Source organism: Pongo abelii, chromosome 1, assembly GCF_028885655.2.
Source record: "Pongo abelii isolate AG06213 chromosome 1, NHGRI_mPonAbe1-v2.0_pri, whole genome shotgun sequence".
Classification (NCBI taxonomy): Eukaryota; Metazoa; Chordata; class Mammalia; order Primates; family Hominidae; genus Pongo; species Pongo abelii.
In genome coordinates, this window is record NC_071985.2 from 180,794,345 (window position 1) to 180,811,753 (window position 17,409).

Below are 17,409 nucleotides of genomic sequence, written 5' to 3' on the forward strand. Positions count from 1 at the left end.
GTTTGCATTTCTACCAGCAATGTGTGAGAGTTCCTGTTGCTCCACATCCACCCAGCATTTGAGTACTTGTCCATGTTCTGGATTTTGGCCATTCTCTTAGGTGTGTAGTAGTCTTTCTTTCTTTTCTTTAGGTGTATAATCGTCTGTCCGTCCGTCCGTCCATCCTCCCTGCCTCCCTCCCCTGCCCTCCCCTCCCTTCCTCTCCCCCCTCTTTTTTTTTTTTTTTTTTTCTTTAAAGATAGTGTCTCACTCTTGTTGCCGCCCGGGCTGGACTGTAGTGGTGCAGTCACGGCTCCCTGCAGCCTCAACTTCCCAGGCTAAGGTGATTCTCCCACCTCAGCCTCCTGAATAGCTTGGACTACAGGTGCACACCACCAAGCCCAGCTAATTTTTTATATATTTAGTAGAGATGGGGTTGTGCCATGTTGCTCAGGCTGGTCTCAAACTCCTGGGCTCAAGCCCATCTCGGCCTCTCAAAGTGTTGAGATTACTTTTAATGGCAAAACCGCAATTTTGCTTCAATCTAATATTTTGTTTTATTTATCTATTTATTTATTTTGGAGAGAGGGTCTTGCTCTGTTGCCCACGCTAGATTACAATGGCACAATCTCCACTCACTGCAACCTCCACTTCCTGGGTTCAAGTGATCCTCCTACGTAAGCCTCCCAAATAGCTGGGATTACAGACATGAGCCATCATGTCTGGCCAATTTTTGTATGTTTTATAGAGATAGGGTTTCTCCATGTTGCCCAGGTTGGTCTCGAACTCCGGGCTCAAGTAATTTGCCTGCCTTGGCCTCCCAAAGTGCTGGGATTACAAGTGTCAGCCACCTCACCTGGCCACTGTTGTTTTAATTTGCATCTCCCTGATGACATTATGCAGAAATCTTTTCATATGCTTATTTTTCCATTTATATGTATGTCTTCTTTGATGAGGTTCTTTGTTCCATTTTTTTAAATAGGTTATTTTCTTACTGTTGAGTTTAAGGAGTTCTTTGTGTATTTTGAATAATAGTCCTTTATCAGATGCGTGTTTTGCAACTATGTTCTCCATGTCTGTGGCTTGTTTTTTCATTCCCTTGACATTGTCTTTTGCAGAGCAGAAAATTTTAATTTTAGTAAAGTCCATCTTGTCAATTATTTCTTTCATAGCTCTTGCCTTTGGTGTTGTGTCTAAAAAGATATCACTATACTCAAGGTCATATAGATTTTCTCTTGTGTTTTCTTCCAGGAGTTTTATTTTACATTTAGGCCTGTGAGCCATTTAGAGTTAATTTTTTGTGAAGGGTATAAGGTCTATGCCTAGATTCATTGTTTTGTGTGTGGATGTTCATTTGTTTCAGTACCATTTGTTGAAAAGAATATTATTTCTCCACTGTATTGTCTTTGCTCCTTTGTCAAGGATCAGTTGACTATATTTATGTACTATATTTATATACTTTTGGGCCCTCCACTGTTGCATTGATTTATTTATTATTTCACCAATGCCATACTCTCTTATTTATAGTAGTGTTATAATAAGTCTTGAGGTTGGGTTGCATCAGTCTTCCAGCTTTGTTCTTCTCCTTCAATATTGTGTTAGCTATTCTGAGTCTTTTGCCTCTCTATGTAAACTTTAGAATCAGTTTGTCAATATCCACAAAATGACTTGCTAGAATTTTGATTGGGATTGAATTGAATCTGGAGACCAAGTAGGGAAGAACTGACATCTTGACAATTTTGAGTCTTCCTGTCAATTATAAAGGAATATCTCTCCATTTATTTAGTTCTTTGATTATGCTCATCAGAGTTTTATAGTTTTCTTCATGTAGACCTTGCACATATTTTGTTAGACTTATACCTATGTATTTCATTTTTTGGTGCTGATGTAAATGGTATTGTATTTCTAATTTCAAATTCCGCTTGTTCATTGCATGCACCTGGGAAAGTGTTTGAATTTTTTATATTCATCTTGTGTCTTGTGAACTTGCTGTAATTGCTTATTCTTGGAGTATTGTTTCAATTTGGATTTTATGCATGGATTATCATGTCATACGTGAACAGTTTTATTTCTTCTCAACCTGTATACCTTTTATTTCCTTTTCTTGTTTCATTGCATTAGCTAGAACTTCCAGTATCAGCATTACCTAAGACTTCCCAGATGTTGAAAAGGAATGGTGAAAGAGAACATCCTTGTATTATTCCTGATTTTACAAGGGAAAGCGTTGAGTTTTTCACCATTTGAGTATGATGTTAGCTGTAGGATTTTTGTAGATTTCTTTAACAAGCTGAGGAAATTTTCCTCCATTCTTAGTTTATAGAGTTTTTTTTTTTTTTTAATCATGAATGGGTGTTGGATTTTGTCAAATGCTTTTTCTGCATCTTTTGATCTGTGACTTTTCTTCTTTAGCCTGTTGATGTGATGGGTTACTGAGGAGAAAACACACACTCAAACCCAAAATGTTTTTTATTTCTTTTTTTTTTTTTGAGATGGAGTTTTGCTCTTGTCACCCAGGCTGGAGTGCAGTGTTGCAATCTCGGCTTACTCCAGCCTCCGCCTCCCGGGTTCAAGCGATTCTCCTGCCTCAGCCTCCCCAGTAGGTGGGATTACAGGTGCCCACCACCATGCCCGGCTAATTTTTTTGTATTTTTAGTAGAGACGGGGTTTCGCCACGCAGGCTAGTCTCGAACTCCTTACCTCAGGTGATCCACCTGCCTCAGCCTCCCAAAGTGCTGGGATTACAGGCCTGAGCCACCACACCCAGCCCCCAAAATGTTTTTTCTATTCTCTTACTCAACAACAATAATCACAGAAGACTTCTGTGACCAAATGTGTTGGGGGAGGTTTCCCCATACACCAAGCAAGCAACCACTTCTGCGTTGAACACCGTGGTGTCCTCCAGTTCAATTCTGGCACCATCTATAGCATCAGATACCACTGGTTGACGGCTCAGTCCCACGAGACTACCCCCAGTTTAGACACCAGTTGCAAGTCTAGGCCCTTCAGAACTTCTGACTGACCAGCTTAAAGTTTGGGTTTCTATGACGACCTCTTTGGGTTTGATTAATTTGCTAGAATGGCTCACAGAACTCAACCATTTACTTAGGCTTACCGGTTTATTATAAGGGATATTACAAAGGATATAAATGAAGAAATACATAAAACAAGGTATGGGAGAAGGGATGAGGAGTTTTCATGCCCTTTCAGGGCATACCACCATCTAGGAACCTCCATGTGTTCAGCTATCAAGAAGCTATTTGGACTGAGACCTTTGGGTTTTTATGGAAGCTTCATTACATATGCAAGATTGATTAAGCCAAGCTGTTTGCCATTGGTGATCAACTTAACCTTTAGCCCTTCTCCGCTCCTCAAAGGTTGGGGTATAGGGCTGAAAGTCCCAACCCTGTAATCATGCCTTGGTCTTTCTGGTGACCAACCCCCATTTTAAAGATACCTAGGGGCTGTCAGCCAGTAGTCAACTTGCTTGCATACAAAAAGACTTCTCTTTGGAGATTCCAAGGATGTTAAGAGTTGTATGTCAGGAAATGGGTTTGGAGGCCAATTATAATATCACAGTTACATCAGTTGATTTTGAGATGTTGAACCTGCTTTGTATAACTCTCTTTTGTACATTATTGGATTTGATTTGCTAATATTTTGTTGAGGAATTTTGCATCATTGTTCATGAGAGATTGGTCTGTAGTTTTCTTTACTTACAATGTCTTTGTCTGGTTTTGGTATTAGGGTAATGCTGGCCTCGTAGAATGAGTTAGGAAGTGTTCCTTCTGCTTCTGTCCTCTGAAAGAGATGAGGCAGAAGGAACACTTCCTAACTCATTCTTCGAGAATTGGTTTAATTTCTTCCTTAAATGTTTGGTAGAATTCATCAGTGTACCCATCTAGGCCTAGTGCTTTCTCTTTTGGATGGTTATTAATTATTGATTCAGTTTATTTAATAGATATAGGCCCATTCAGATTTTCTGTTTCTTCTTGTGTGAGTTTTGGCATATTGTTTCTTTCTTTTTTTTTTTTTTTTTTTTGAGATGGACTCTCACTCTGTTGCCCAGGCTGGAGTACAGTGGCGTGATCTCGGCTCACTGCAATCTCTGCCTCCTGGGTTCAAGCAATTCTCCTGCCTCAGCCTCTGGAGTACCTGGGATTACAGGTGCCCGCCACCATGCCCGGCTCATTTTTGTATTTTTAGTAGAGACAGGGTTTCACCAATGTTGGCCAGGCTGGTCTTGAACTCCTGACCTCAGGTGATCCACCTGCCTTGGCCTCCCAAAGTGCTGGGATTACAGGCGTGAGCCACCGCCCCTGGCTGGTATATTGTGTCTTTTAAGCAATTAGTTCATTTCATCTAGGTTATCAAAATTGTAGTTCATAGTGTTATTATTCTTTTAATGTCCATGAGATATGTATTGATATCCCCTCTTTCATTTCTGTTGTTAGTAATTTATATACCTTCTCTTCTTTTCTTAATTAGCCTGGCTAGGAGTGATTTGTTTTTTAACAAATTTGTTCACTGGATGATATTTAAAATTTACCATAAATTAATTAGGCCTGCCAAGGCCAGCATTACTCTCTGTATTATTATTATTATTATTATTTTTATTTTTATTTATTTATTTTTTTTTGAGACAGATTCTCGCTCTGTCACCCAGGCTGGAGTGCAGTGGCGCAATCTCGGCTCATTGCAAGCTCCACATCCCAGGTTCACGACATTCTCCCACCTCAGCCTCCCGAGTAGCTGGGACTACAGGTGCCCACCACCATGTCAGGCTAATTTTTTTGTATTTTTAGTAGAGACGGGGTTTCACCACGTTAGCCAGGATGGTCTCGATCTCCTGATCTCGTGACCCGCTCACCTGGGCCTCCCAGAGTGCCGGGATTATAGGCGTGAGCCACCGCGCCCAGCCTACTCTCTGTATTATTCTAATCGTTGTTTAGGCTTTAAATAGGGATCATATGTACTAATTCTCCAGTAGTATCATTTGCCACTTTGCCAGAATACTGTGATTAACAAAAATGGACCACAAATTTGATTTTCTTGGTGGTTTGTCTGTATTCTCTCCTTACCCATGGATTAGGAGTCACTGAGGTAGCATGAAGTAATAGAAATAGCAAGGCATGGTATTTAGAGCCAGAAATAACTAGTCAGAATCCTAATTCTAACATTTTGGCCTTCAACAGTCTGCATAAGTCTGACTTTCATCATCATTAAAAATGTAATAATGATATTTCAGTGTTGATATGAGGAACAGAAACATTGAATGCTTTTGAATGTAGTAGGTGCTAAAGTAGACATTCGTAAACAGTGCTTGCTTTTATTATTATTTTTACTATTATGATTTATGCTCATTAGCAGCATTATTACTATTATTATTGGAAAAATGTAGGTAGGACTACCATATTCAACTTTAAAAACTCTTTCATTATCTGTTTAACAGACATCTGCTTAATATTGATCAAACGAGAGACAGTTCATGGAATGCTTGCTATCATAATGAGGTTTGATTTCGGGGGACTTTGTGATATATATAGACTGATGATACATGGAATTTTGTTTCTGGCCTTTTTTAATGGTTGTCATATGGGACGTCATTGTCTATTGCTCTGGCATCATTTAAGTATGACCATTGGCATCAGTTATCTTTTAAGGGTAAGGATATGTTTAAAGAAGCTAATGATGTCTGCCTCCATTTGTAATTAAGCTTTAACTTTATGTGGCTGGGTATTACTAAGGCACAGCTAAGAGCATTTTTTTGATGGTCAGCAGTACAAAGTTCTTTACGTCAAAAAGAGCTGTCCTAGGCAGAAGATTTTTGCTCTACCCTAGCAAATCATAATAAGTAAAAGCAAATTTTCACATAAAAATTAATTCCAAAAGAGATTTGGGAGTGTTCACACATGATTTTATGAAAAATTTTTTTAACCCATATCAGCTTAAAATTTGCAACTTAATGGATGAACCTTGAGGACATTATGCTAAGTGAAGTAATCCAGTCACAGAAAGACAAATACTATTTGATTCTACTTATATGAAGTACCTAGAGTAGTCAAATTCATAGGGACAGAAAGTAGAGTGGTGGTTGCCAGGGAATCTCAAGGAGGGAGAAATGGGAAGTAATAGTTTCATAAATACAGAGTTTTAGTTTTACCAGATGATAAGAATTCCGTGAATGGATTGTGGGGATGGTAGCGTGACAGTATGACTATACTTAGGCCGCAGAACTGTATGCTTATGATGGTAAATTTTATATTTTGTGTATCTTACCACAACTGAAAAATTACAAGTTAGGCCAGTTGCAGTGGCTTACGCCTGTAATCCCAGCACTTTGGGCAGCCGATGGGGGTAGATTACTTGAGGTCAGGAGTTTGAGACCAGCCTGGCCAATATGGCAAAACCTCGTCTCTACTAAAAAATACAAAAATTAGCCGGGCATGGTGGCATATGCCTGTAATCCCAGCTACTTGGGAGGCTGAGGCACAAGAATGGCTTGAACTGGCGAGGTGGAGGTTGCAGTGAGCTGAGATTGTGCCACTGCACTCCAGCCTGGGTGACAGAGCGAGACTCTGTCTAAAAAGAAAAATGCGATGTAAATATAGCAGTACATATTAGACTATCACAATAAGATAAGAAATTTGGAAATGTTTAGGGTCATTCTTTACATAAATATGATTGACTTATTTGGTGATCCTTGTAATATGATTGACTTGTTTAGAGGGAGGACTGAGTGCTAAGTTGAAGATGATTCGTGTTGAATGAGAGAGAACAGAGAGACAGCAGGGAGAGAGAGAGTGTGTGTGTGTCTGTGTGTTTGTGTGTGTGTGTGTGTGTAAAAGTGGATAGCATTAGTGCTTCTGAGGGCTGAAACAGAGTGGGGAGAATTAAACACAGTGAAACATGAGAATTCAAAAGAATAGGCAAAATGAGTGATGATTAACGTTCCAAGGCCCACAGACCTACTCCGCTGCGTTATCAGCCAACATAGTTGGGTTGGATCATGGATATTACTGAACAGTATGAAATCTCTTAAAGACAATCAAGATCTAAAGAGTTGGATTGTTGTTACTCAGAAGTATGAATTATCTGAAAACAGGGTTCTAAAGAGGTAATTTATTTCAATATCTAGCAAATAAATCTGTGTTTACAAAACATGAAATACCTATAATAGCGTCTGAATCTTTAAGGGTAAAATATTACATGTCAGCCCCTTAATATCTTCACTTCTTTCTTGAGGTCAGAAATCCTATGTCTTTTGTTTCAGATATTAATAGCTGTAATTGCCTCTTACTTTTTTTTTTTTTTTTTTTTTTTGAGACAGAATCTCCCTCAGTCACCCAGGCTGGAGTGTAGTGGTGCCATCTCAGCTCATTGCAACCTCAATCTCCTGAGTTCAAGCGATTCTCCTGCCTCAGCCTCCCAAGTAACTGGGACTACAAGCACGAACCACCACGCCCAGCCAATTTTTTGTATTTTTATTAGAGATGGGATTTTGCCATGTTGGCCAGGCTGGTCTTGAACTCCTGACCTCAGGTGATCCGCCTGCCTCGGCCTCCCAAAGTGCTGGGATTACAGGCATGAGCCACTGTGCCCGGCCTCAGTCTTTCACTTTTTTGTTTTATGAAATGTCAGAATATATGCTAGATGACTTTTAGTAAACTGTATCTGTTTAAGTAATATGTAAATGTAAAAAAGCAACTTATTAGCCCTAGCCCCTGGAAGCTTGATTTCTGTGTAACATACTTACATATTAAATATAGTCATTCAACAAACATATATTAAGTGCTCTCTGTGTGGCTTTGGTCTAGTAGGGTTCTGGGTTTCAGAGATAAGCCATAGTCCTTACCCACAAAGAACTTAAATCTGAGGATAAAATTGGAGGGGCCAGACATGTAGTTAATTTTATAAATCACTGTCACATCAAAAATGGAAATGGCCATTGGGCCCAGGCCCACCTTAACTAGTGGATTTAAATGGTATTATGGTTTAACTGTATTCTGGGACCCATTAGTCAGGGTGGAGGGTAAAGAGAAGGTGGTGTGGTATGTTTTCTCCATTTATAAACTACTGACTGACTAATTTATGTAGTCTTTTCTCATTTTCACTGGGAAAACTGAGCACTTAGGGAGATGATTATCTTGCCCAGAATCACTATTCCTCAGGATAGAGGCTAGAAATCAGGTCTCCTGACTGAATCTGTTGCACCTTCCTACTTTATTGCATCTCTTTCTTAAGTCTCCTTTAGAATAAAAGTATCAATTACTTGTGGAAGTCAGTTACACAGACATCTTACGGGATACTTTTCTTCTTGTAAAAATAGCGTTTTTTCTCCTTTTTTCTTCTCCTTAGGACAGCAGATTATTATTCATAATTAATAAAGTTTATAGTCTTTATCAAAATGTAAGGGAAAGCTTCCTAATTTTCCTTTTTTTTTTTTTTTTGTTTTTTTTTTGTTTGTTTTTTGGTGAGACAGAGTCTCGCCCTGTCGCCCAGGCTGGAGTACAGTGGCATGATCTCGGCTCACTGCAACCTCTGCTTTCCAGGTTCAAGCATTTCTCCTGCCTCAGCCTCCCGAGTAGATGGGATTACACGTGCATGCCACCACGCCCAGCTAATTTTTTGTGTCTTTAGTAGAGACTGGGTTTCACCATGTTGGCCAGGCTGGTCTCAAACTCCTGACCTCATGATCCACCTTTATCAGCCTCCCAAAGTGCTGGGATTACAGACGTGAACCACCGTGCCTGGCCCTAATTTTTCATTTTTACAAAATGATTGTCCAGTTGCTTTTTAGCCTTATCTGATACAGATAAATGATTAAAGGTACTAGGTCCCAAACAGTTCTGTTGACTTCCTTTGGGTGCACAATCAGTAGGTATTATCTATTTTGTATTTTTACATCTGTGATCCTTTGATGAAACTGCTGTTTCATCATGACTGCTGTTTCTTTTTTAAGTTTTGCTTCATTATTCTTGGACTGGATATGTTTTGATAGGCCAAGCAGGTAACATCAAATGTATCATTTGGAGTTTGACGCTCTTAAGACATCCTTTTCCAGCTTTGGTCTTTCAGATACGTTTTATTCATTAATTTCTTGGCATCAAATTATACCATCATCCTGACATGTTCTTTTTGGAAGAAGTAGGTAAATTCTAAAATGGTATTAGAGTATTTGGACCTTTGGGTTGGATCACTTGAAATCTAATAATACAATTAATTTTTTTATGCAGATCTTTGATGGAAAACAGATTCCACAGAGAATGGTTGATGGATGGAATGCTTTTTTCTTTGATAAAACAGAAGAACTGGTAATTTTAAAATAGTCTTTAAGTTCTAGAATGCTCACTGATATATGTTAGCATTTGTATAATTTAATAATTTTACTTAGATTTGCTGTCCATGTTTTGGATAGTACTGTATAGACATTGTTCTTTTTTTTTTTTATATGTAGAAAAAGCGTTTACCTTCACTTGGAAAGAACACAGAATCATTAGGGGAGCTTTGGCTGGGACTGCTTCGTTTCTATACTGAAGAGTTTGATTTCAAGGAATATGTAATTAGCATTCGGCAGAAAAAGCTGTTGACAACTTTTGAGAAGCAGTGGACTTCCAAGTGCATTGCAATTGAAGGTAATCATTTAAGCTGATATTAATTCGGGAGCCACCAAAATTTGGTCAAGGAAATTGAGAGGAAAACTGAAATACATTAGGATTTGGAAGATTCTTCCTCTTATATCAGTTTTCCTCCTTTAATGTGTAATTTTAGAGGAAGAGTTTGCTGATTTGTATAGTCTGAGTACGTATAAGTATTAGACTTTAGCAATGACTTCTAAGTATATTTTTATGTTATAGTGAATGTAATTCTTAATCATTGATGTATTTCTTTTGTAGACCCTTTTGACTTGAATCATAACCTTGGTGCTGGAGTTTCTAGAAAAAGTAAGTTTTAAATATAGAGATTTTCTGATTTTAAAACTCTGACACATTAATGTCTGCATCTTTATTGTTTTCTTCTTTCTTTAATAGTGACCAATTTCATCATGAAAGCATTTATCAACGGAAGGAAACTTTTTGGTACCCCTTTTTATCCACTCATTGGCAGAGAAGCTGTAAGTTTACATTATATGAATTGTGAATCTTTTCTTTTTTTAAATAGAACAAGAAACTTAATCATGTTTCCAAACTGATGTTAGATATAGGGAAAGAGATGGTCATAGCTTTGTATATTTTTTCTTATTGCATTTATCATAGTCCATAATGAGATATATATTTTCAAAATTTTATTTGTTTAAACTATTTGTTAAATTCTGTCTTCTCCACTAGACTATAAACCCCACAAAGACAGGATTCATGTCTATAAGGTTCACCTTTCTATTTCCAGTACATACATAGTGTCTGGCGCATTGGATGTACCAAATAAGCATTTGCTGAGTGAATGAGAATAGATAGTCAAGACTCTGGATTGTTGAATTTTAGGTGCTGCTCATCGTCCCTCTTTTATCTTCAGAAATCTTGATGAAAATATACACATAGAAGACAAAACCAAAGAAATATTTTATTATTTGTTGGGGCTTCTCTAATTTTTGTATAGCTTTAGTAAGCTGAATTAGATGGCATGGAACTGAGAAGTTTCCTTCTACCTGAATTGGGTGGGAGAGTGTCACACATTCCTCTTGGTCTCACTCTGGTTTTTGCCTGCTTTCTTATGGTTAGGGAGACTGCAGGAGGTTTTAGCTTCAGAGCAAGAGACTTAGAAGAAATCTCAAGAAAGAGAACAAATGTATTAGGGTTCTCTTAGAGGGACAGAGCTAATAGGATATATATATATCCTATTATATATATACGCAGACACACACATATACATATATACACATATATACATATATGCACATATATACATGTGTATACATATATATACACACATATATGAGTTTATTAAGTATTAATTTACATGATCACAAAGTCCCATAATAGAGTGTCTGCAGCTGAGGGGCAAGGAGAGCCAGTCCAAGTCCCAAAACTGAAGAACTTGGAGTCCGACATTTGAGGGCAGGAAGCATTCAGCATAGGAGAAAGATGTAGGCTGAGAGGCTAGGCCTGTCTTGCCTTTTCACATTTTTCTGCTTGCCTTACATTCACTGGAAGATGATTAAATTATGCCCACTAGATTAAGTGTGGATGTGCCTTCCCCAGCCCACTGACTCAAATGTTAACCTCTTTTGGCAAAACCCAACAGACACACCCAGGATTAATAGTTTGTATGCTTCAGTCCAATCAAATTGACATTCAGTATTAACCATCACAACAAACATGCATTTACATTGCGTAGTGAATGTCCTTGAACTTGTTCAGTCCAGTTTCAGGTGTCTTATTTCTTGGGGGTAGAATAAGAAAAGCAGAGAGAAGTCTTCTTTTCCCTTGGAGCACTGGTTCTCAGATACTTTTATTTTCTAGCCTCTTAGGGGGTAATAATAATTACAATGGAGAGAAATAAAATAATAGTAAAATTTGAAACAATGCAAAAAATGTAAAAACAAAATTACTGAAAAAAGGAAAACCAAACAATTATTTTTTCTTTTTTTGAGACGGAGTCTCACTCTGTCACCAGGCTGGAGTGCAGTGGCGTGATCTCGGCACACTGCAACCTCCACCTCCTGGATTCAAGCGATCCTCCTGCCTCGCCTAGAGTATCAGGGACCACAGGCGCCCCACACCATGCCCAGCTAATTTTTGTATTTTTAGTAGAGACGGGATTTCACCATGTTGACCAGGATGGTCTCCATCTCCTGACCTCATGATCCACCTGCCTTGGCCTCCCAAAGTGCTGGGATTGCAGGCATGAGCCACTGCATTTGGCCTAATTTGACTAATATTTTAATTGAAATAGAAACAATGAAAAACCAATCAAAACAAATACGATGATACACTGATAAAGCATTTTACCTGAGAATTGTGAGGAATCCAACTATTTGTGTTTATATATGCATATGTTCAGTAGGAACCTCACAGTGTTGCATGCTGTCAGACTTTTTTGTTTATTTTTTTTTTTTTTGATACAGGGTCTTGCTCTCGTCCCCAGGCTGGAGTGCAGTGGTGCGATCATAGCTCACTGCAGCCTTGGACACCTGGGCTCAAGTGATCCTCCTCCCTTGGCCTCCTAAAGTGCTGAGATTTCAGGCATCAGCCACTATGCTCAGCCCCATGTAGTGACACTTTCTTTTTTTTTGAGACAGAGTTTTTGCTCTTGTTGCCCAGGCTGGAGTGCAATGGCACGATCTCGGCTCATGACAACCTCCGCCTCCCAGGTTCAAGCGATTCTCCTGCCTTGGCCTCCCAAGTAGCTGGGATTACAGGCACGCACCACCACACCTGGCTAATTTTTTTGTATTTTTAGTAGAGACAGGGTTTCACCATGTTGGCCAAGTTGGTCTCGAACTCCCGACCAGGTGATCCACCCATCTCAGCCTCCCAAAGTGCTGGGATTACAGGCGTGAGCCACTGTGCCCGGCCTTTTTTTTTTTTTTTTTGAGACAGAGTCTCACTCTTGTTTCCCAGGCTGGAGTGCAGTGGCACAATCTTGGAGCACTGCAACTTCTGCCTCCCAGGTTCAAGCAATTCTCTTGCCTCAGCCTCCCAAGTAGCTGGGATTACAGGCATGTGCCACTACGCCCAGCTAATTTTGTATTTTTAGTAGAGACGGGGTTTCGCCATGTTGGTCAGGCTGGTTTTGAACTCCTGACCTTAGGTGATCCACCTCCCTCGGCCTCCCAAAGTGCTGGGGTTACAGGCGTGAGCCGCTGTGCCTGGCCGAGACTTTTTAGTAGAATGCTAAATTAGAGTCCTCAGTAAACTGGAAATGGGCCCGTTTTAGTTTATGCATACGAATTTTTAGTAATTCTTAATAATGCAATATATTATAATTACATATAGATGTCAAAATCTTTGGTCTTGAATGTCATTTGGGGCCTAGCAGAAGGGGCCCATGAGTCTGCTAATCATTTTTTGATTTACTTTATTCTCTTTCAAAAGTCAGTATGTAGTATTCCATAACTTGGATATACTAGTTTATCTAACTTTTCTTTTGATGGACATTTAGGTTATCTTCATTGTGTCAGTGTTACAACTTATACAGGTTGAGCACCCCAAATCTGAAGCCTGAAACTTACTGAGCACTGACATGACCCTCAAAGGAAATGCTCATATGGAGCATTTGAGATTTCAGATTTTCTGATTTGGAGTGTTCAACTGGTATAAATGTAATGCAAGTATTCCAAAATCCAAAACACTTCTGATCTCAAGCATTTTGGATAAGGGATACTCAACCTGTATGGTCAAAAATGTCCTTGTACATAGTCTTTCATGCTTATACTTCATACCTATTTCACTCTTAGTTACCGAGATTATAACAGCATGCAAGATAGATTTGCCTTATTTCCCTAAATTAATGAAAGATAAAGATAAGTATATTTCCTGCCCTTTTATCTTTCTTTTTCTTTCAGTTATTTTTCTACATCATTATGTTCTCCTATATATTGACCCATTTTGTCCCTATCCATCAGCTGTCTTCTGTCATTTTTCTTCCCCATTTAACTTAGATTTTGTCTCTCTAGCATACAGTTTGGCTTTTTTTTTTTTTTGAGATGGAGTCTCACTCTGTCACCCATGCTGGAGTGCACTGGTGCCATCCCAGCTCACTGCAGCCTCCGCCACCCAGGTTCCAGTGATCCTCCTGCCTTGGCCTCCAGAGTAGCTGGGATTACAGGTGCGCGCCACCATGCCCAGATAATTTTTGTATTTTTAGTAGAGACAGGGTTTCACCACGCTGGCCAAGCTGGTCACAAACTCCTGACCTCAAATGATTGCCCGCCTCGGCCTCCCAAAATGCTGGGATTACAGGTGTGAGCCACCGCGCCCGGCCATCTAACATATACCTTGAATTCCTTTGTGCCACAGTCCTTCCTGTGCACTCTTCTGTATTGTACCTTATATGAATTCAGGTATCTACCATGTGCCTGTCCTTGGGTAGCTGTACACTAATGGAAAAAAGTCGAAAAGCTAGACAGTTTTAAGTATATAGTACAGTCATAAACGTTTACCAGCCTCAACTGGACTTTCAGTACTGTGTGACAGTCATATTTCTTTAGTTACCTTTAGCTCCTATTCTATTAGAACTATTTCAAATTTACTTATTTTACTCAAAATGCAGTATGCCGGCCAGGTGCGGTGGCTCACGTTTGTAATCCCAGCACTTTGGGAGGCTGAGGCAGGCAGATCACAAGGTCAGGAGTTGGAGACCAGCCTGGTCAACGTGGTGAAACCCCATCTCTACTAAAAATACAAAAAAAAAAAAAAAAAAAAAAAATTGGCCAGGAGTGGTGGTGCACGCCTTTAGTCCCAGCTTGGCTGAGGCAGGAGAATCACTTGAACCCGGGAGGCGGAGGTTGCAGTGAGCTGAGATTACGCCACTGCACTCCAGCCTGGGCAACAGAACGAGACTCTGTCTCAAAAAAAAAAAAAAAAAGGCTGTATGCGCTGCACTTTGTCCCACCTTTTACCTCTGCCCTTCTCACTCCAGTGGATGCGTTTCCTCTGAGACAGTACATAGTATCAAATAAATAGTCCTTTAGCTTTCTGCTACTAGATCTATAAATCTACCTGCCTCTATAGATATCCCTTCTTTATGAAAGATTAGTTCTTACATATGTACTCTAGATTATTCTGTCTACTCTGAATCTTCAACCTCTTCATCTGTGAAAAGCGTTTTCAGTTAAAATACATAAAATGTCATTGCAGATCAGCATTTATAGATGAACAGTTGCTCTCAGTTTTAATGATAGGGAACACTAACTTTGAACCCCAATTAAATGAACTATTATCTCCCTCCAAAATAATTCTATTCTTCTTAGTAGTAAACTTATATTATAAAAGATTATATCTAATTATTACTATTAGCATATTTAACAGTTCTTCAATAAAATTTTTTTGTGGAAATTTGCTTTCTCTCATTGTGTAAGTACCTATATTACATCTTCAATTTTGTCACAGCACCTAAAAGATTTACTACCTGACTCTTTACAGAATAAGTTTGCTGGCCTCAGGTGTAGGTCACCCTAACTGGGGTGGAAGGATAGAGAAAAGTGGATTCAAGAGATATTCAGCAATAGAATGGATACAACTTGGTCATTAATTAGAAGTGATGGGTGAAAGAGAACACGTTCAGGATGCTTCTTAGCATCCTTAAGCAGCTTGGGTGAATTAAGACCTTTATGTTGTCCTGGCAAAAACTAGGATGATGATTTTAATTAGCTACATTGATTTATCAGTAGTAATGAAGAATTGTATCTCTTGTCTTTAAAAAAAAAAAAAAAACACACACACACAGGATGGGCATGGTGGCTCATGCCTGTAATCTATTACTTTGGAAGGCCAGGGCAGGAAGATCGCTTGAGGCCAGGAGTTCAAGACCAGCCTGGCCAACACAGCGAGATGCTGTCTCTAAAAAACCAACTAAACCAAACCAAACAGCTTCATTGGAATAGAGTCCACATTATATACAACTCACTGTGCAATTCAGTGGTTTTTAATATATATACAGGATTGTGCAACCATCCCCACAATTTAATTTTAGAACATTTTCGTCTTCTCTAAAATAAACCCTTGTCCTCATTAGCAGTCAGTTCTCATTCCATCTCTTCCCCTCTTCTCAAACCACTAATCCACTTTTTGTCTCTGTAGATTTGCCTATTTTGGACGTTTCATATAAGTGAAATCATATGATATGTAACATTTTGAAACTGGCTTCTTTCATTTTAGTGTGATGTTTTCAAGGTTCCTTCATGCTGTACCATGTATCAATACTTCATTCCCTTTTATGGCTGAAAAATATTCCGTTGTATGGATATACCACATTTTATTATCCATTCATCACTTGTTGGACATTTGAGTTGTTTCTACTTTTTGGCTATTATGAATAATGCTGTTGTGAATATTTGTGTGCAAATTTTTGTGAGAATGTATGTTTTTATTTCTCTTGGTATATACTTAATAGTGTAATTGCTGTGTCATTTTGATAAATTTATGTTTAACTTTTCAAGGAACTGTTTTCTAAAGTGGCTGTGCTACTTTACATTCCCACCAGCAATACATATGTGTTCTAGTTTTTCTGCATCCTCACCAATACTTGTTATTGTCTTTTTAAAGCTATAGGCATCTTATTGGGCGTGTCTCTTATACTTTTATCCTTGAGTTTAGGTAAATGTGAAAACAGCTAAGTGGACATGTTCTCTTGACTTCCAGAAGGATGGACACTGTTAGGACCAACTAGTCTTTGTGACAGTGCAAAACTAAGCTACAGTTGAGAAGGATAAGCAAGGTGCAAAGATAAAGCATAAATAAGTTTGGTTCTAAGACTTTGGAAAATTACTTACTTCTTTTTAATTCCCTACCTTTTCTTTAGGTCTGTTCCTCTTTACATAATACATGTTACATGTTCTTAAAAAGCTGTATTAAATCCAATCATATTTCACATAAACCAGAGAATTGCTTTTTCTGTTGTTGTTAATTTACTTATTTATTTTTAGTTTTTAGAGACAGAGTTTCGCTACTTCGTCCAGGCTGGAGTGCAGTGGCTATTCATAGGCACAGTCATTATGCACTACAGCCTCAAAATCCTGGCCTTGAGTGGTCCTCCCATCTCGGCCTCCTGAGTAGCTGGGACTACAGACTTTTTTTTTTTTGAGATGGAATCTTGCTGTGTCACTCAGGCTGGAGTGCAGCCTGATCTTTGCTTACTGCAACCTCCACTTCCTGGATTCAAGCAGCTCTCCTGTCTCTTCCTCCTGAATAGCTGGGACTACAGGCACATGCCACCATGCTCAGCTAATTTTTGTGTTTTTAGTAGAGACAGGGTTTCGCCATGTTGGCCAGGCTGGTCTTGAACTCCTCACCTCAGGTGATCCCCCTGCCTCAGCCTCCCAAAGTGTTGGGATTACAGGCATGAGTCACTGCACCTAGCCTACAGGCAATTTTGTACAGAGAATAATTCCTTTCCAAAAGTAGCCCGCTATAGCAGAAAGCATGAGTTTTGTTGTGAGACAGACTTAGCTCTACATCTTTTATCTGAGACTTAACCTATTTTTTTCTATGGGCAAATGACTTGAACTCCTGAATCAGTTTCCCCATCTATAAAGTGAGGATAAAAATAGTATCTACTTTATTGAGATTTTTCTTATTCATCTGTAGCATCTTTGTGTAATGTCATATGGATGTAACTTGGTTAGTACTATTAGCAACTGTGATGATGATGATTGTGAATCTTATTTTCATATCTTGGGTTTTACTTACAGTGAAATATTTGTTGCTGTTATTTTCTTTGTAAAAATAAACCATGTTTGCATCTTGGTCTTCTTTCCATTTGGATTCAAAAGTT

The 17,409-nt window shown here is 38.9% G+C and overlaps 1 protein-coding gene across 23 annotated transcripts in view; it reads left to right on the forward strand.

The window, feature by feature from the left end:
- Window positions 1-17,409, forward strand: part of TUT4 (terminal uridylyl transferase 4) — a 129,551-nt gene that overhangs the window by 96,985 nt on the left and 15,157 nt on the right. For 20 of the 23 annotated variants that reach the window (XM_009250301.4, XM_009250279.4, XM_002810819.6 and 17 more), the window contains 4 exons: window positions 9,213-9,290; window positions 9,434-9,611; window positions 9,873-9,920; window positions 10,008-10,090. In XM_009250301.4, the coding sequence (XP_009248576.1) occupies window positions 9,213-9,290; window positions 9,434-9,611; window positions 9,873-9,920; window positions 10,008-10,090 (387 nt within the window). The other 3 variants (XM_054554766.2, XM_054554764.2, XM_054554762.2) reach the window with 3 other exon arrangements.